At 37.4% G+C, this 20,560-nt stretch overlaps 1 protein-coding gene across 1 annotated transcript; it reads left to right on the forward strand.

The window, feature by feature from the left end:
* Window positions 1–1,556: 1,556 nt before the first annotated feature.
* On the forward strand, window positions 1,557–19,839 carry LOC140143090 (macrophage mannose receptor 1-like). The gene is made up of 12 exons (XM_072165139.1): window positions 1,557–1,733; window positions 4,855–4,919; window positions 5,867–5,967; window positions 7,434–7,697; window positions 8,414–8,577; window positions 11,045–11,153; window positions 11,633–11,883; window positions 13,102–13,276; window positions 14,504–14,761; window positions 16,357–16,530; window positions 17,300–17,347; window positions 19,596–19,839. Exons 1-12 carry the CDS (start codon window positions 1,674–1,676, stop codon window positions 19,805–19,807), a joined length of 1,881 nt encoding a protein of 626 aa, XP_072021240.1. The 5' UTR covers window positions 1,557–1,673; the 3' UTR covers window positions 19,808–19,839.
* Window positions 19,840–20,560: the final 721 nt, after the last annotated feature.

Genomic DNA, 20,560 nt, shown 5'->3' on the forward strand with positions numbered 1-20,560 from the left:
GTGTCAATCAAAATGAACCAAAATTACACACAGGATTACTTTAATACTCTACTCAAAACACATGTCAGTTACCAAGCAGTCCAACTGACACAACAGCAAAATGCACTGTCATGGGACAGCTTCCTGGAAGTTCATCCACTTTCACAGCCCAACATTTGGCACCCAGCACAAAAAATCTGTGAGAATGCACGCAAGATCCTTGCACAGATGATAAAACGGTGCTGCTTTCTGCTTTTCATACACTTTTTTCATGAAACAGGGCTGGGCTGTGAATGTGGTCCAGGAAGCTGTTCCATGTCAAAGCATTTTGCTGTTGTGTCAGTTGGATAACTGCTTGGTTACCGACATGTGTTAAGAGTAGAGTATTGAAGTAAACCTGTGTGTAATTTTGGTTCAATTTGATGGACAGGATTTCAAGATATGACCTTGTGAAAAATTATAAGTTTCTTTTTGAGCTCAGTTTATTTATTTAGTGCTGGCCATATAGGTTTCAACATAAAAAGTCTTAGATTTGAGATAATTTCTCAAAATATGAAGAGCTATCTTAAGAACCACTTTGTAGTCATTTTGATATATTTTTCATGCCGATTCCAAATATGGTCATGAAAATGTACAATTCTGAAATTTTTGGATTTTCAAAGAAAATTTGGAACTTGTCTTCTGAATATGGAGAGGGTTTAATTTAAAATTAAAACAAACAACAAAGAATTTTATTTAAACTTGACCAAATAATCACTTGCTATTGATGATAATTAGCTCATTTTGTGAGCATAGGCATGGACTTAAAGTGTGGTTAAGGTGGCTGTGTACTCACAGACATGCATGGAGTAAAAGTGTCATAACTTGATTATTCACACAAGACACATAAATGTATTGAGGAACATAAATATGAATACATATTTGGTGTAAAAACAACTACGGAGAAAATCATTAAAAAATAAATATTTGGCAACTTTTTGGTGACAACTTCTTTTCTTAATCCAGAGACTACATTTCAGGAACCATTTTTTATTTTTGATATTGACCTTATTTTGACCATATGTGCCCATCCACCACAAACTGGTCGTAAAGTCGGCATTATCCATTTTGAGATACAATCAAAAACAGTATTTGGATTTATATGTAAAATATATAAGAAAGTTGACCTTTGATGAACCATAACTTCACTTCCATATGTCTGATGACGCTGGTTGAGGTGTCATTTTAAAGCTGAAAGTGCATTCTTTCAAAATCTGCAATAAACAGAAAATGATCTAGAGCCGACTTTACTACCACTTCGTGGTGGATGGTCACATATAAGGTCACAAAATGATGCCTAAAATTGGAAATAGACCAAAACAAAAATTAAAAAATGCGAAAACAATTGTAGTTGACGTTAAAAGTGGTCACATTTTGCCCTTTGATCGAAGCTCACTAGAGAATGCAACAACTCACATTTTGTTCGCTCACATTATATGAGCATTAGGTAAATCCATAGCCCCTTAAGTAGTTTATCAAAATCCATTAATAACTTGATATTAAAATCATGATATGTCATTATGTCTGATTGACAGAAACCAAGTGTCCACTAGACGATGACTGGTCCTATCGCCATCCATATTGCTATTTTGCAAGTGAAGCTATTGGTGGTATGAGAAGAACTTGGGGGCAGGCTGATCAGTGGTGTAAGGACAATGGTGGCTTCTTGGTATCCGTTACATGACCAAGATGAGCAGTCATTTGTCAATGATTTGGTAAGTTTTGTTGTCTGGTGTGAAATAATAATCATCCCATCATCCTTCGCCAGGCAACCACAAGATTTCTCCATGCTCATTGATCTTTGGCATGGTCTGCTTGAATCATGCCTTCATCATACCCTAGCACATGTTAAATAGTATGTGCGTGGGTTTGCAGATCTCCTATTGTCATGGGGTGGTATGTAAAGAAAATACCTTCTAGCAGGCTCTTCCTCAGGTAGACAAAGGATAATGATAATTAGTAAAACTATGGTTGAATGTTAACCAGGCATAACAAAGTTAATATACAGTATTGGATTCTGCTAACGCCATGCACGTAACGCTGCAATACGCACAGTACACCATCTCCTGAGTAAGGGAGACTTGCGTTTTAGACCCGATAGAGCTGCCCGGTACGACCCTGAAACCTTGAAACAAGCTTAGCTACCCGATGAAATTCAAAGACCTGGACAGAGAAGCATGGCCCCGAGATCGATCGTGCATTCAAATAGCAATTGCGGTGCCAATTTCATGTATTTTGCTCAAGTGGTCATTTATTATTTATTTATTTATTTGGCTTCATACACTGGTTACAATATCAAATAACAAAATTAGATAAAAGATGGATAAATATATTGCACAAAGTAAAAGTATAAAAGACATATATATATATATACATATACATGTGAAAAAAACGCACCACGGATCCAGCACATGTAGGAGAGATACCAGTGTAGAGGATTGGGATGAACAGGTGCATATCACCTCTAAGACCATCCCACCTCAAGATCAAAAATTTAATTAAGACACCCTACAAATAGCACAGCTGCATACGGAAACCCACGTACAAATGTCAGCCGGCCGAAAATTTAACTCAAAATGAGAATGCAAAAATTAACCACATTGCTTTTAAAAACAGAAAAAGATGAAGAGGACCTAACACTAAGGGGAAGCTGATTCCAAATTGGCACAATGCGGTTTAAAAAAAATGGACTTAAAAGCTTCCTTTTTGCAGAAGGGGATCCTAAGGCGCAAGGTGTCACATGTTGATCTTGTGTTGGGACGGTCTTGCCCAATCTCTGACTTGTAAAACTTGACATACTTGTAGACATCCAGATCGTAATTGTCAGACAAGGACTTGTAAAATAAACAAATATCAAGTTGCTCTCACTGAGCGTGAGGGGTAACATACCCAGATGGCACAACCGCTCCCGATAATCCAGATCAGGATAGTGCATGATGAACTTGGTAGCTCGCCTTTGAACACTTTCGAGACACTGAATATTGTGTCTGGATGTACCACTCCAAAGGCAGCTACCAAATTCAAGATCACTCCTGATCAATGAATTATGCAGGGCTTTGGTGATTTTTTCAGGTGCCTTAAAACCAACTGTGCGCATTTTTTTATTGCACTTTTTTACCAATCTGTTAATATGGTCGTTCCAATCAAGTTTGGATGTGACATCAACACTAAGGTCTCTGACAGATTTGATTGCACTAAGTTTTGTGTTATTCATAAAATAATCACTAATTCACTAACAAACGTTTCCTTGAAACAGTAATGACTTGGCATTTTGAGGGATGAAAATTTAATTCCCAAGTATTACTCCATTGAACAAGATAATGAAGATCTTCCTGAAGCAATTTGCAATCATTGACATTTTTTACATTAATGTAACATTTTGCGTAATCCGCAAAGAGTGCAACTTTTGCATGATGGACAATGCTAGGCAGGTTGTTGATATATAAAACAAAAAGTAAAGGGCCAAGGATGGACCCCTGTGGCACTCCAGAAATAACAGGCAGCCAGTCAGAATAAACCCCATCAACAACGACCCTCTGCCGTCTGCCAGTTAAGTAAGCCCTAAGCCAGTGCGAAAGATCTGAGTGGATACCAAATGAGCCAAGTTTATGAATAAGAAGGTCATGAGATACACCGTCAAAGGCTTTTGAAAAATCAAGATATATCATATCAACTTGTCCAGGATGGAATTAACTTCATGGAAAACTTCAACTAACTGTGTAGTGGCTGAGCGTCCTTTCATGAACCCATGTTGGAGAGGGTAGATTTGATTTTTAATAACAGGAAAAATCATATTAAAAATAGCACGCTCCATGATCTTGCCACATATACAAAGTAGTGAAACAGGCCTGTAGTTGCTGGCAAGCTGCTTATCAGATTTCTTAAAAACAGGGACTACATTCAAGCGTCCAACCACTGGTTAGGTAATTTACCTTCAGTTAGAGAGACATTAAAAATATAGCACAAAGGAGCAGCAATTTGACAGCAACATTCTTTTAAAACCTTAGGTGAAATACCATCAGGGCCAAGGGCCTTATTTACATTGAGATTTTTGAGAATTTTAATGACATCATCAACCTGAATGATTTGATTGCCAAGATTAGCATGTTGGAAATGAGAAATAGTGGGTAGTGATGGAGAAACCTTTGGTTGGGTAAAAACAGAGAAGAAGTAATTATTGAAGAGGGTGGCTTTCTCTAAAGAAGTGGAAGCAGACATGTCATTGTAACTGATAAACTGGGGTAATGATTTCGTCCTAGTTTTAGATCGAAAAAAGGACCAGAACCGCTTCGGGTTATCAGAAAGTGTCGAACCAAACCCGGCAATATATTCATCATATTTGAATGAAATCAAATTTTTCAAGCGGTTCCTTAGTTTGCGAAACTTAGCCCAATGGTTTACCGAGTCACTCTTTTTTGCCCGCTTCCATGCTGTATACTTCTTCTTCTGCAAATGCCGAACCTCTGAATCAATTAGTTTGGTCACCGATTACGTGACTGGACTGGAAGTTATTACCAGTTATAACAATAGCATTGAGTACCGGCAATTTACAAGATTGATTCTCACAGCGGGCAGCGGGACGCTCATCTCAATTATCTGGTTTATGAATGTGACATTTTCATTCTTCAGTGATTCCAGGGGACGATGATAAAAAGAACAAGGCCCGATTATGTATTCGTCTAGCTTGATCGTCCGACCCGCAAAAATCTGCGGGTCTAATTCGCAATAGTCCCTAAATGACGCAGTGTGACGCAAATTGATCAGCTATGATAAGCATTTTGCATCGAAAGTTAAATAGAAATGTGATATTTTGTAATGATTCATTGCCCATTTCAGACTACCAGACTTGTCTCATCATATTGGATTGGTTTGAGAGAATATAGTGTAGACGGAGAATACTCGTAAGTTGATGAAACAATAGACTAATAAATAAACAGATAGTGCACCAACTGGCAAAGTCCAGCCTTATCTGTTAATGAGGGCCAATTGTTTCATGGAATGTGAGAGACTAAAATACTAAGATATAATTACGAATAGTTCCATTACCAGTGTCTTACAACCTATGCATGGAGTTTCACTATAATTTGTTTTTTATATGTTATCTGTACTTTTTTATTTTGTTTTTACATTTTATCTGTACTTTTATATTTTTGTTTTAATATTATTCAGTGTTTTGTGATCTTTTTGATGTAATGCGCTTTATAAAAATAAAGTATTATTATTACTATTACATATATACGCTGACTCTGCGTCTATTACAGCATATTTTTTAAGAGCAGTGTTTTTATTTTTGCGTAAACTCCATGCATAGGTTGTAAGACACTGGCAATGCAACTATTCGCTGTCGTAGTGCACGTTAGAATATGACCGTTGCTAGGTCAACTGGATCACGCTTTCTTTGTTGCAAACCACTAATCGAAATGATCACAACACAAAGCCTATGTCATATCAAAATTCAGAACAGGTGTATGAGCCCAGGCTTGGAGCAGTAACCAATGGTTACTAACATGCACTACGACAGTGAATTGGCCCCCATGGATATAAAATCTTAATTGCATACAATGCACAGGGACTTTGCCTTTTAATATATGGAAAAAACAAAGCTCTAAGTTTCTTGCAAAAAGATTATGATTAGTAATGACTGAATGCAATTTTGTTTTAGTGCAAATGACAAAGGTCAGTGTGTATGGGCCCTTTGATTTTTCACCAGAACAATGCAGGACCACAAGAAATTGCTCACCCATAATTAAATGGACCAGGCCAGTAACATTTTATAAGATGTACAGATCACTCAGTTAATATGCTCCTTCATCCCAATTCACAAGTCAGATTCTTTTTTTCTGTACAGATGGTCTGATGGGTCCCCTCTTGATTTCACCAACTGGAATCCAGGAGAACCCAATGATGCACACGGAGAGGAACAATGTGCAGAACTGGAAATGTTTGATGGTATGCAATTACAATTTATTTTCACCACTTGTTGGAATTACTTAAATATTAGAAGAGGATCAGTGTACAGGCATTTGTTCAAAATTATTTCAGAATAACTAGAAATAAGGCCTAAAAAGAAGATCGTATTTGCACCGGCATCCACTACTCGAAATATTTGACCTGCATGTCGTCTATCACACGGTAGAGAATACTAAAAACAAAAATTCCTTTATCGTTTATTCTCTGAATATAATCATCCGAGTCAAAATAGAGCCTATAGATCTCTCAGCAATTTTCAGCTTAATCCCCTTCAGCCCTACTGACTATTCTTACCATATCTCTGATTGGCCCAATACATGATATAACCCGCTTTGTGACCTATCATAATAGTTCTAAGATGCCGATAACTTGACCATAGAGCAGGCTTCCCGTTAGTGTGCGTCATTGCGTCCAGACGCGCATTTTACCAATTTGGACGCCAAGTTTCAGATGGCCGGTCGTCTTTTTGCATCCATCTCACATGCATGTGGACGCAGACAAAACTTAGAAATTTAATCATTAATTGATGATAAAATTAAGAAATTTCCATTCTTTTATATTTCTAAAATAATAAAAGCCCTAAAATTTAACCAACCTGCTAAGAATTGAAGTAAATTCTGCAATATTTGTAAATGCAACGTCAGGAAATCTTGCACTTTTTGCATGCTTTCCGTAACGTGGGTTTGATATGGGGAAATCCCCCACTTGATGAAATTTGCTTTGTTTACTGGTGTGCCGGACTGACGACGTGCGGTTAATGTTTATTTAATTATTTATTACAACTTGACAATATTCAGAATTTAATGTTTTAAGTTTATTTTCTCATCAATAATCTACCTTTCCTTTATTAATATTATTGTTACGATGAATGAAAGCAATTTTAAAGACAAAATCAAAATGATAACTTTTTATTTATTTATTGTGGCAGCACGTGATTTTAGAAGTTTTAGCATCAACCACACGTTAATCTAAGATGTGCAAAACTACGAAAATGTGTTAAAAATTGGCAGAGTTTGTGCATGTTTTGCATATGTTTCTGACCACGTTTCGGACCAAAACTGACACAGAAATGAGAAAATTTATTATAGCGACTGGAGATGGAATATCATGGAAAATGCATCTTTATTTTATTTGAACGATCGATGTTTGATGAGGTGTAGACCGCGGGGGTACGCGTGTAGCAACAAGGGATTGCCGGCCGTTCTGATCATGGCATGCCACAGCGTTTCCCGGTATGATTGATCATGAATTTCAGATGGACGCATAAACATTTGTCTGGACGCAAGTTTTTACAACCTTGTCAGCAAATTTGCGTCAAGCCTTAACGGGAAGCCTGCCATAGAGCCCATTGGATTACTCAAGAAGTGAAAATTTACTCTCTACTTTCATACCAACCAGATTCAGTTTGCTCATCTTTTTATGCTATATTATCTATCTTATTTCAGAGGGACGGTGGAATGACAATGCATGCGGTATTGACAATGCTTTCATCTGTAAGCGTCCATTTGACAACACAGATCCAATAACAAATGCTCCTACAGTACCACCAGAAGGAGGGTGTTTGAGCGGATGGTATAAACTTCTGAATAAATGTTATCGTTTAGATGGATTTATGGAACAGGACAGAAAGAACTGGTTTGATGCTAGGGATGACTGTCAAGCTTATGATAATGGAAACCTGGCTACTCTGCATAATAAACAACAACAAGGTAATCAGTTTTGTAGGTAGAACCCCACACAAATCTAGACTAATGTCTTTGGTTCGAGTAGCAACAATTTTGGCAGGACGCAAACAAGCAGACATGTTTGCGTCTGTGGAACATGTTGCATTTCATGTGGGCAATAATGGCTCAGCAATCACGCAGAACACCCTGTATCATGGTTGAAACCTATGCAATGCTGCAAATTGTCCCAGCCTTTTGCCAGTTTAATGAATGGCTAATTTTTTCATGTCACCTGCCCAGGTCTGTCCTGCTAACTTAATTCATCCAGCTCAATATTTTTATATGCCATTGTGAATTTGTGATGATTTTTATATACATGACTTTTAAATTTGCTGCTGTGATAAATTGTGTTTTTATGTGTGTCAACTTCAAGTGCAATATTATAATTTTGATTGGTGTATGTCATAAATATTTTGATGTGTTTTTAGATTGTACTTTTTCATGTAATTCAGCCTTAGGGCTGCGATTTGAAATAAATATACATAGACCAAGCAAATCGTTATCCAAAACAGTTGTCAGTGAAAAGGTTCCCCTGTGATTAGGGTTGGTATTTCACATGAAGTAGGTCATCAGTGTTTTAGGTTGGAAATGTGAGCGGATGGTATACCCATAGTAGTATATGAGTGCCCCCCCCCCTTATGGTATTCTCTGAATCAGTAGTTGGAGTTAGCATGAGAGCAACTTTTCCTTCTTACCTACAGCTGCTGTTACCACCTTAATGAGAGGTGCAGAAGGCATTGATGTGTGGATTGGACTCAGTGACTTGGGTTCTGCGGGCAAATTCCATTGGACTGATGGCAGTGATCTTGATTATACCAACTGGGGCATAGGTCAGCCTGATGGTAGTGTCTTGTTCCCAGGAGAGGTAATAATGATGCAGGGACTGCCTTTTGAGGAGAGTGAGAGCAATCACTCTTTAGAGCTCTCCTTAAATCTGATATAGGAGAGTGATTTTTAGCTCTCCTTATAGTTGACCATTCTCTTATTGTAAATGCTCTAAACAGCTCTTCTTGAAGGTTCCTGGAGAGCAATTTAATGCTCTCCTGCAAATTCCAAAAGACAGTCTCTGATAATGCAGATGGTTTCATCATTAAGGTTGGGTTATTCCAGTTGAAATCCACACACACCCCGTATGGAAGATATGACCTTAATCTCTCAGACAGGGAGTATGAACTTCAAATGGAGTTACCTGGATGGGTGACTCCAATTGAAATCTACACCCCCTGTGTGGGAGATTAAGGTCATGTCTTCCATAGGGAGTGTAAGGATTTAAACTGGAATAGCCCATTATCAGTATTCTCACTTAATATGGATTAGGCCAAGAAAAAAAGAATGTATGTCTCAGACTGCCGCTCGCATTGGTACGTGAAATCCAATTTAGCGCTTAAGGGAAGGGGTATGAACGTTTGGACAGTATTTGTTTTGGGACATTAGAGCACATCAGACATATCGAATTGCATTCTGAATACAAAGAATGTCCTTCTGATATCAAATAATTTTGATTTTTTGAAATTTGCAATGTAAAATACACATTTTATGGCAAATCATTAAAAATTGATATTTTTGATATTTAACAGTACTCGAAGTAAACTTTATAAATCTGATGATTTATATTTGAAGTGTATGTAGGTGGGATGAAAATGACGATCAATTGAAAATTTTGACCTTTTGTATTGAAGATATGGATTTTTTCCCAAAACACCAACAAAAATTAGGTCTTTTCGGGAAAAAAATCCATATCTTCAATATGAAAGGTCAAAATTTTCAATTGATCGTCGGCTTTTCCTCCCAGCTACATACACTTTAAGACAATATCATTAAATTTATAAAATTTACTTCGAGGACTGTTATATCTCAAAAATGTGAAAAATATCAAATTTTAATTGGGTTATTTTTGATGAAAGTGTACTATAAATTAAAAAGTTAAAGTGCATTTTCAAGAATTTAGAAACACATTTCCCTGCATTGAAGTTGTACTATTTTGCTCTAATTTTAGATTTTATACCAATTTTTTGCTTTACTCGTAAAAATAAACACAATAACAGTGTGCTCTATGAAAAAAATATGAATCGGGAAAATTTGTTGTGATAGTGTTCTCAATATGTTAAAAATATAGGTACTTTAAATGTTAAAGTCAATTTCAATTTGTACTTTTGTGTTAAATAGGTGTAAAAATTGCTAAAATGTTTTTGAAAGGCCGATAAAAAGGGTTCATTTTGGAATTTTAGAACAATCATTATTTGTTATGCCTTTGAATATGAAGTGAGAATATTGTGAGTTTTGCTCAGATCTCCAAATGGGAGGTTTTATTCACATCAGTATATTCCTGAAGTAGATTATTAGTTCAGATCAGTTTAAAAAAAAAAATATACAATTTCTTCTAAACAAAACCAAATTTTACTCACTAGTTTGACGGTTTCGCTTTTCATGGTCGAAAAGCTTCATCAGAATATTGATTGTTGATCACTTCTTCCGGTTGGACGATTCCCGACCACAGAGGGTGTAGAAATGTCACTCAGTAGAGGATCATATACCAAGCAAATAAGCAGATCAGTTCAGTTTACTCCAAATGGGAGATTTTATTCACATCAGTATAATACAGGCTTTCAGCCTACAATACAAAATGAACTCGAGAGCATCAGAAGGTAGTACACACTGCCTTAATTTATATGAATTGAAAATAAATGTCAGGGAGATCATGATTAATATTGTTGGATATGTACAGGGTGTATCAAAATGATTGGTACCCATCAGCTTTGTCATCTAATGAAACCCCTGATTCTTCCAAATTCAACATTACATCCATCTGAAATGACTACAATTTAAAGTTTTATGACCTTTTCTTAAATAAAAATACAAATAAGTTGGATTTTATACTGTATTTTGATGGGGCAGTCTTGTCCATTATACTCACTGGATATTGATGGGTACCAATCACTTTGATACACCCTGTACATGTTGTAATCAGACCCCACAGTTTGTGCCTCTCTAGGAGTTCTTCAAGCCTCTTCCGTAAATTTTAATAATAATAAATAATATAAGGTCAGGTCCTTCATCAGAATCCCCATTTATTTCAACATGATTTTGTAAGACCCTTATTCACTCAAATTAGTTCCTTGAGACCTCTTTGTTGTTCCAAATTGGCACCTATATAATTCCTTAAGAGCCACTTTCCACTTCATTTTACTCCTTCATAAGAGCTATATCTAAAATCTGTGTTATACATACCAAGCAAATAGAGTGCACCCTCCTTCTTAAGGATGGACTCATAACATAAATTTGCCTTATACCCATGTACTGATATTAATTTAAACATTTCTTGATTCTTGCAGGGACAAGTTGATTGTACGGAAATGATGGCAGATGATGACCATCCTGGTAAATGGAATGATGTGGAATGCACTGATACCCTTAATGCATATCTCTGTCAAATGCCTCTTGGTAAGAAGAAATTTAACTCTAATACTAGTCCTAGTTCTTACAGCGATACACCTAACCCTAACTCGAGCCATGCATGGTAAATGGAATGATGTGGAATGCACTGATACCCTCAATGCGTATCTCTGTCAAATGCCTCTTGGTAAGAAGAAACTTGACCCTAAGACTAGTCCTAGTTCTTACAGCGATACACCTAACCCTAACTCTAGCCATGCATGGTAAATGGAATGTTGTGGAATGCTCTGATACCCTCAGTGCATATCTCTGTCAAATGCCTCTAGGTAAGAAGGGAAACCTGAACAGGTCTCGAAAGTTGGCTATGCCACTGCTACAGGCTCTAAGATTCTCTCCATGAAATGAACCATTGGTACATGTTTGTTCTACTAGGTGTCCACCCAAGATGAATAATTTTATATTGAACAATGTAAGCATGACCTGAGGTGTTGTCATTTCTTCAACTTGTGTCTTATTCTTTCCTGTAGATCCAGATCTTCCAGACACTCCACCTCAGGTTGGTGAGTGCGCTATGGCAGAAGGAAAATACCTGTCTTATTTCAATCAATGCTTCCGTCTGGTCAAAGACCAATCATTCAGTTATTCTGATGCCAAAGCCTTCTGTGAGGAAGATAGTACAACATTAGCAACGATCAAAGATGGATATGAAGAAGCGTTTATTGAGACATTAATGTACACAAATGCATTGAAGTATGTCTGGATTGGTCTTACTGATAAGGTATTATGTACTTTCAACATATCATTTCAAGTTGTTTTTATTTGCTGCTGTAGTGAATACATCATACCCCTGGGGGGCCACTCATGTATAATAGTTGTAAGCATCCGCGTGAATTGACTTTCAAAAATGACCCTAAGCTAGGATGTTGAAAATTTGTCAAACTAACTCTAAACAAGGCTTTTACTCAAATAAAAACACCCTAATCGAGGAATCTGTTTGAAATTTTACCCTAAACAAGGACAGACAATAAAAAAACAGGAACACCATTTAGTGAGGAATTGGTTTGAAATATGCCCCTATTCATTGCGTGTGACGGTAGCCATTCAGTGACAGTGATATGATATTGGTAAGCTTAAAATTGGCGCTGTTGAAGAGTTCTTTGAAGTCGGCTCCTATTTTTTTTAAATCTAGTTAGTAAAATTGCTCAGAAACCACTCTTTCGTGCCGAATAACTTGATAAATATGTCACCACTAATGTCCATTAATTGGGTTATTTTTAAAAACTACCCTAAGCGAGGATCGTCCTTAAAAAAACACCCCTTCTTTTAGAAAAATGTGTGTTTTGAGACCCCGTGCGGATCCTCGTTTTGCTTTTCAAAACCGCCCTAAATCTTGTGTTTTCTTTCACGTGGATGCTTACAACTTTCATATATGAGTGATCCCCCTGGGATCATACCTTAGTTACTGGTTCAAGCTTGGTTTACACACTAGTTGACTCTGTGTTGTGATCATTTTGATTGTGATTCTGATAACGTGAACCAGTTAACCTGGCAAAGATCGATTTTGAGGTCACACTACGACGGTGAATAGTGAAATTAGAAGTTAATGACTGATTTTTTTGTGTTGTCAACAGAGCAATGTACCCAAAGGGGAGTGCATTGTGAGGGCAAGTGCATTGATTTTTGTCATTTGCACGTCAACAAAATCGTATCAATCATTAAGGTGGTACTACACCCTTGATAAATTTGTGACTATTTTTGCATTTTTCTCAAAAAATAATAACACACCGGTAACAAAAGTTGCGCTCAGCGACCGACAGAAAAAATTAAAAAACTTGGGTCTGGGTTTTTTCCAAATTTTTGTCTTGGAAGGGCAAACAAACAATTTTTTTTTTTTGGCCTGAGCAGGAAGCTTACCATTTCTTTTTGTTTGTTCTGGTTTTTTTTCCGTAATGTTTGTTAATCCATATCTTGTATACTATTATTTCTTGTTGTGCAGGATAACACCGGTATATATCAGTGGTTAGATGGCTGGCCAGTATTGTATACCAACTGGGGTAGAAATGAGCCCAGTATGAGGGAAGGAGAAGGCTGTGTTAGAATGAGTGATAATCCAGACTGGCAGGATACAGACTGCACTAATTCACACCCATTTGTATGCAAGGTTTCATTTGGTACGTACAATCAGATGCTGAAGTAAGCATCCATTTTAAAGAGGAAGCCCCACTAAAGCAGTTCTTCTGAGGTGAACCAAACCTGCCTGGTTATCAAATCAATCATTGACAACGTTTTCTCTGAATTTGACAGGTGCTAGTTGATGTTTTAATGTCATTGCATCAATTAGCATCTGTCAAAATCTGAGTCACTGATTAATTTGATAACCAGGCAGGTTTGGTTCACCCCAGAAGAACTGCTCTGGTGGGGCTTCCTCTTTAAGAGCCATGTGGAGCATTAGGTCTGATAATCTACAGACCTTTGTTTTTGTAGCCTAAACTTAAAATTTAAAAATAAACACATAATGTTGGACAGTAAAGTAAGTAGCATACTTTTTTTGTTTTTATCAGCAGTGTCAGAAATAAGCCCCCATTTTAAAGATCTTAAATTCTATATACCCTTGTTTTTGTGGGCTCAAACTCAGAATTTTAAAATTGACGCATAATGTTAAACAGTTAAGTAAGTAGTGAACCATTTTGTTTTTTATCAGCAGTGTCAACAACAAAAAACCAACATTTCAAGGACCATCCCACTTCTTGACCATGATCTATGGTGGCCATCTTGGATATGCAAATAGGAAAAATATTATACTACAATTGCTGCTTAATCATTTCAAAAAATTATTCCTCATTCCTTATAAACAGTTTTTAAAGTCATCTCTACATCCAAGATGACCGCTCATGACATGGCGGCCATCTTAAAGTGCAAGGAAGGGAATATTCCCATTTATGGGTTATGAGCAGAAAAAAAAGGGCAGTGAATTATAGTGCGCTACGCACAGGCACAATGCCTAGACGTTGATCCACAAGCCTCAGCACACTTTACAGGTTGTCGCTGACCACTATGGCCTACATCATTCCACAAACCATTAAACAACAATTCAGGGACTTTGCTGCTTCAAGAGAGCGCACCCTAGGCATTCCACAAATAACCATCGCAACCAGGATCAGCTCCCCGAATTTTGTACGGTTACAACAAGACAAATTAGCAGTAAGTTCCTTGTCCAGGGTAATTTCAAGCTAACTCAATTTTTCCACAAGAGCGTACTAGACACCGCCAGGGTTCGAACCAGCAACCTCTCGCACCATAGTCGAACGCCTTATCGATTGAGCTAACTTGAAAGTGTTAACTCCTTTGTGTGTGATTACTATAAATTAACAACAACCTCATGTACATTATTATTTCAGATACGGTTCCTCAAACACCCAAACCACCCAAAGGCTACTGTCTGGATGGCTGGTTAGCATACGACACTGACTGCTACCTATTTGATGTGGGAGAACAGCGACTTGGATGGCCTGATGCGGTGTTTGACTGCGCCAAGCATAACGGTGGAAAGCTAGTCAGCATCCACAACGCAGCACAGAATAAATTTATATCTGAGAATGCTAAGACAGCATGGGGTGTAGGCAGTATATGGATTGGTCTAACAAGAGATTCAAACGGTGAGTGGAGATAGGGACCCCATGGGGATGTGCAGCAGATTCATAGCTGCATTTGCAAGCATTTTGGTGTAGATTTGGGTCACAACTTTCAGAAAACTGGTTAAAAAAATGTGTTTAAAAAATCTGAAAAAGTGCACATTTCTCATTTTTGTTTTCAATTTTTCATTCGTTTTTCCTGAATTGGCAAATATACCATAATTTTAAATTGAAATGTTGGGGTCTCTTTTTGTCAAATTTGATATATATTTGGGATATGTTTTTGGAATCACACCTTACACAATCAAAAATTAAGAACCCCATACCCCTTGGTCAGGGTTCCATGGCAAGCATAACAAGGCAAGCTAGACACCATCCTTCAAAATGTATGATGATGCCAGAAATTGAAGTCGGTTTTCGCCTAAAGAAAATGACAAGGTTCAAAATCAGTTTTCATGCCAGGTAATGCACAATGCCCCTATAGATTTTTCTTGTAATTATGCAAATGAGGTTAGTTGTATCAGTTGTTTCCTGGATACTTTATTCTTCAGCAGATAAACCGGAATAATGCCATGAACATGGACGAAAAAGATACCGGACCGCATGCAAGCAGTCAAAGTCTCAGCATCACCCAATAATGAGGGCCAATTGTTCCATGAAATGCGACAGATGAAACTGCTACGCACTTACCGTGCATTTTTACGGTCTATCGCGTAATCGCAAAGGCATGTAATGCTCTATCACGTATACGCGAAGGCATGCAATGTTAGCATGATTGTTAGACACGGCACAATGGAACAATCGGCCCTCATGAATATGCGAGAATTCACAGCATACAATGCACAGGGACTTTGATACATGGTCTGTAGTAGTCTGTGGTCATGATCGAGACTATTAGAAATTTGCTGTGTGTTAACTGGGCTAATAATGATAATCAAGTGGTTATGAGAATGTGCTTTGTCTTATTACAGCTCTTACTAAGAATCTTAGGGGGTCTAGATAGAAGTCCAGTAGTAATAATGGATGTGGTGCATTGCCAATTATTTGTTTCATTGCTAGATGACTGGATTTGGGATGAGAGAAGACATGTAGACTACCATAAAGATTCACCTAATGGTGCATACAATGTATGGGCTCCCTTGACATAACTGGTCACAAACTAAAAGTGCCCTTCCGTCAAGATCCCACCATCTAATAAGGACACAGACCCCTAATTCTTTTTGGGATTTCAGAGGAGTCAGCCCACTAAATATTTGTACAAGAATTTACCCTAAGGCGAAGGAGCCCATGTGTGCCGTGAGGTCAATCTTGAAATTATGTCAACTGGGCTAATGTTGAACCAAGTGGTTAATAGAATGTGACATTCACCAATGCTTACTATAATTTGTTTCAGGTGGCTGGATCTGGGATGACAGGACTCCAGTAGACTATGTTAACTGGGCTAATGGTGAACCAAGCAGTTAATAGAATGTGACAATTCACTATGCTTACTATAATTTGTTTCAGGTGGCTGGATCTGGGATGACAGGACTCCTGTAGACTATGTTAACTGGGCTAATGGTGAACCAAGCAGTTAATAGAATGTGACAATTCACTATGCTTACTATAATTTGTTTCAGGTGGCTGGATCTGGGATGACAGAACTCCAGTAGACTATGTTAACTGGGCTAATGGTGAACCAAATGGTGATGAAAATGGAGAGAACTGTGCCGAGCTTTATGATGATGAATTTGGCAAATGGAATGATGAAGACTGCTTCAATAATGCTGGATATGTCTGTGTCATGAAACAATGTAAGTTTTATTAATAAAATGGTTATATCTTAGCATTAAAAAAGTATGAAACTATCATCTCGTAGAGATTGCTGACAGGTTTGTACCCAGATTGCTATTAACCCCATGAGATCTACCTGCCGATTTGTCAAAAAGAAGTTTTCATTATCAATTGGCCCAATCAGCAACATTGTTAGAATAATTTCACCACGCAAAAAGATTGGGGTGAAATATTTGCAACGCTTAAGTGAAGATATTGACCAATCAGAGGCAATGTTAGATCGGCAGGTAGTGCTTAGGGGGTAACCTTACGGAAACACAGGGAGAGCATTCAACATGTGGGCTGTAAGATCTTTGACATAGTCTAGCTCAAATTTAAAGCTGTGTGACAAGAATGACAGCCTCGTCTCCCATTTTGCCTCATCAAAACTGAGATTTTGGTATCACAAGCAGCTCATATTTTTCTCATTACCCCAGCAAAATTTAACACCTCAGATACATTTTGTTCAGTTAGTGTAATAAAAATGTGGTAAAAAGTGTTACAAACAAAGTTAAGAACCCCCGTTTAACAGCATGACTATTATTAGCGATTGGTCATTTATTTCAGTGCTTTATTCTCCCACATGGTTCTACAATGAATATCCTCTTTAATCAACCACTGTTTGTATAATTTAGGGCAATGTGTTTCATCACTTGGCATAGTGACATTTATAAATTGAGCCATCAAAGTTTATGAAAGTTTCAACTGGGCACAGCTTTTATTTATGTTCATTTAATTTTTTATTTGCAGTACCCTACCCACCAGATGGTTCCCCAGGTACACCAGCAGAACAAACTGGTAAGTGTGGGGGTGTGTATGTGGGGGTGTGTATGTGGGGGTGTGAGCACTTATGTGAACACTGGCAGAGGAGGACACACACAAGAAATCAATCTGTGTGTAATGCAGATGCACAGGATCTGCAGACTTTTGGTTTGTGGATGGTGTTCATAAATTGAAACCAACATTATAAGCAATGATTGCAGTTGTGGTTGTTGTCTCGGTCCCTGCCAGTTTGTGTTCCTCCATCACTAAACAAACCGTCTGGCGACAACCCGTGAAAGGATGATCGCTGATTGGTGAATTAATTTCCAAATAAAACTGTTTTTACAATCCTAATTGGCTATAGGATGTGACTTGTGTAGGTGACACTAAACATCACAAGCCCTCCACTATTTGTAGATACCGCAAACACAAAATGTACTCTAGCTGAACAGACACCGAGGTGCCAATCGTCTGCATCGCCTTTCATGTCAGCGATTCACAGCACATACTTATGTACGTTCTGTGGATTTATGTAACTGCATCTGCTGCTGAAGCCCACCTGATTGACAGCCTATTTTGACGGTCAAAACCTTTTTTGACGTACTATGAGGTTGTCGCCAGACGGTTTGTTAAGCGACGAAGGAGCACAAATCTGCTGGGACCGAGACTATTAGGGTTATAGCAGGGCTGTCAACTCAACATGAGTCTCATGCATTTTCTTGCTCTGGGGCACTTTTACACTCTCACACCAAGGCAGTAAAATCAAAATATAGTTTGAGTAAAAAAAATGTCCCTCCCCCCCACTTTTTAGATTCTCAAGTACCCTGTCAAAAAAAAACGGGGGTCAACAATTGGCAATTTTAGTCGGCAAACAATATTTCCGTCCTGGTACGCCCCAGTTTGACAATATTTCACACCAAGTGAAAACTTAAGGGACTCTGATTGATTGATTCGCTTGGGTAGTGAAAACTTAAGGGACTCTGATTGATTGATTGATTGATTGATTGATTGATTGATTGATTGATTGATTGATTGATTGATTTAACTATATAGTAGTTACATGAGATGCATGATAACTGTCACAAGAAGTAGACCAAAATGACACTGTGTCAAATTTTCCCATAAACCTCATCAGGATTCATGAACTCAATTTAATAACAATTCAGAAAATCAACCTAGTTTGAGCATGTTGAGGGGCTCTGCTAGATGTTGCAAAATAATTAAAATGAGAAATCGTTTCCAAGATCAATTGTGCTCATTCATCACGAAGGAGAACAAGGTGGATGGAACAAAAACTAACATCTGATCTGGTTAATAGAGGCGACGCGATTGAAATTTAATGGTCACCGGGTCCTATGCCTACTTCAATACAGCATGCTTTTGATTTTGACTAAAAACCAAGGTTTTTCAATATCCTTGATTCTATTTAATGTATTGTAAAACAGACACATTTTGGACATTTTCGCCTTAGCCTGCATGGTCATTTCAAACGTGCAGAATTGTCAATGTTGGCTAAATACGCAACCTTGAATCATCACAGGAGAGTGAATATAAGAGGTTCATTTGGATAGTTCAATGTTCAATTGTAGCTAAGTTCTATAAAGCATATCCATGTACAAAGTACTCACATTTTATGGAGACTTGACGTTTCAAAACCTTCTTGTCTGGTTTCCTAATCATGAGTGATGACTTGATCCAGCAACACTGGTGGTGTTTCTAGAAGATGTAGTGTTTCTAGAATGGTTTTGAATAGTTACATGGTCGTATGATCACAGCGTTTGGAAATCGCAAGCTCTCTTTTGTGATTAAAAACACAATTGTGCACAAAAGCTCTCATAAAAATTTAAAAACTATGTAAATTAACCCAGGACCTTTAATTGATGTTTACAAAATACAGTACAAACTTAGTTTGAGACAATCTGTACTGATAAGTACCTGATCCATGGTGGCTTTTTTTTTGTTCCTTCTGATCAGTTAAATCTCACAGTATTGTAGGGAACCACCCAATTTGACAACACACCCTTTGACCTTTAAGTTTAACCAATTGGTTGTTGAAGCATAGGTAGGTTTGGTAGGGAGAGCAGCAGGCCTTTTGAAGATTTTGAAACTTGAAAGCATCTTGCCTTTTATCAGAATTGTGAAATTTTGGCTGAAATACACCCCAGAACTTGATTTAGCATGTAAGTGTTTAAGAAGAAACCAATAAGGCTAAATATTCATATTGCTTATCCTGCTGCCTCACATGTTTATCAATTTTATATTTTCTAATTATCATCCATTGTAGGTTTGTCAGCAGGCGGTATAGTAGGCATCGTATTTGGTATCCTAATCATCGGCGTTTTAGTCGTCATGATGGTCTGGTTCATTATAAATCGCAGCCCAGGCCCCAAATTCAGCAGTGATGACGTGATGGCAGCTTCCGCTGGAACTTCCGGTTTTGACAATACACTGTATGCCACCTCCGCTGATAAGGATCCTATAGTTAGTGATGCATAATAATATATAAATGTTTCTATATGTTTATCTGAAATGGTTCTAAATTTTTGTAAGAATTTTGTGAAACATTGTTTTTTGTTTTGTTTTTTGTTGTTAAATTTCTGTTTGATAACTCATAAACTAACTCATATCAATTGAATATTTAACAAATTAATAGTGTGTGTATGTAATTCAATTAATTGTTATTCAAATTAATTGCATTTCATTAAATATTATTTTCAAATGCTTGTAAAATGTAATCCCATTTATAAGACAGTACATAGTTTGACAATGTAAATACATGATCTTCATTACTGTATCGGGTTATTCCAGTTGAAATCCTTACACCCCCTATGGAAGACATAATCTTAATCTCCTACACAGGGAGTGTGTATTTCAAATTGAGTCACCCATTCAGGTAACCCCATTTGGCATTCACACTCCCTGTGTGAAAGATTAAGATCATGTCCTCCATAGGGGGTGTATGGATTTCAATTGGAATAGCCCATTATTAGATTTCGGCATAAAATAGCAAATAATTGCACAGGTGGTGATACATGTATGCTTTAAGAACATGTTATGCAGTTTGTTCTGGTGAATAATTTGAAATAGGGCTCAAAAATATTGATATTTCTGTTTCATAACAAACTTACATACATATACTTCATTTAAACATGGAAGAAAGAGATGAGAAGGAACCACAACGACTTCGATCGGCCAAGTTTTAATCCGCTTATCTATTGACGCATGAAAAGAAAAGCTATCAATGGTACT

This window comes from Amphiura filiformis, chromosome 20 (genome assembly GCF_039555335.1).
Source record: "Amphiura filiformis chromosome 20, Afil_fr2py, whole genome shotgun sequence".
Lineage (NCBI taxonomy): Eukaryota > Metazoa > Echinodermata > Ophiuroidea > Amphilepidida > Amphiuridae > Amphiura > Amphiura filiformis.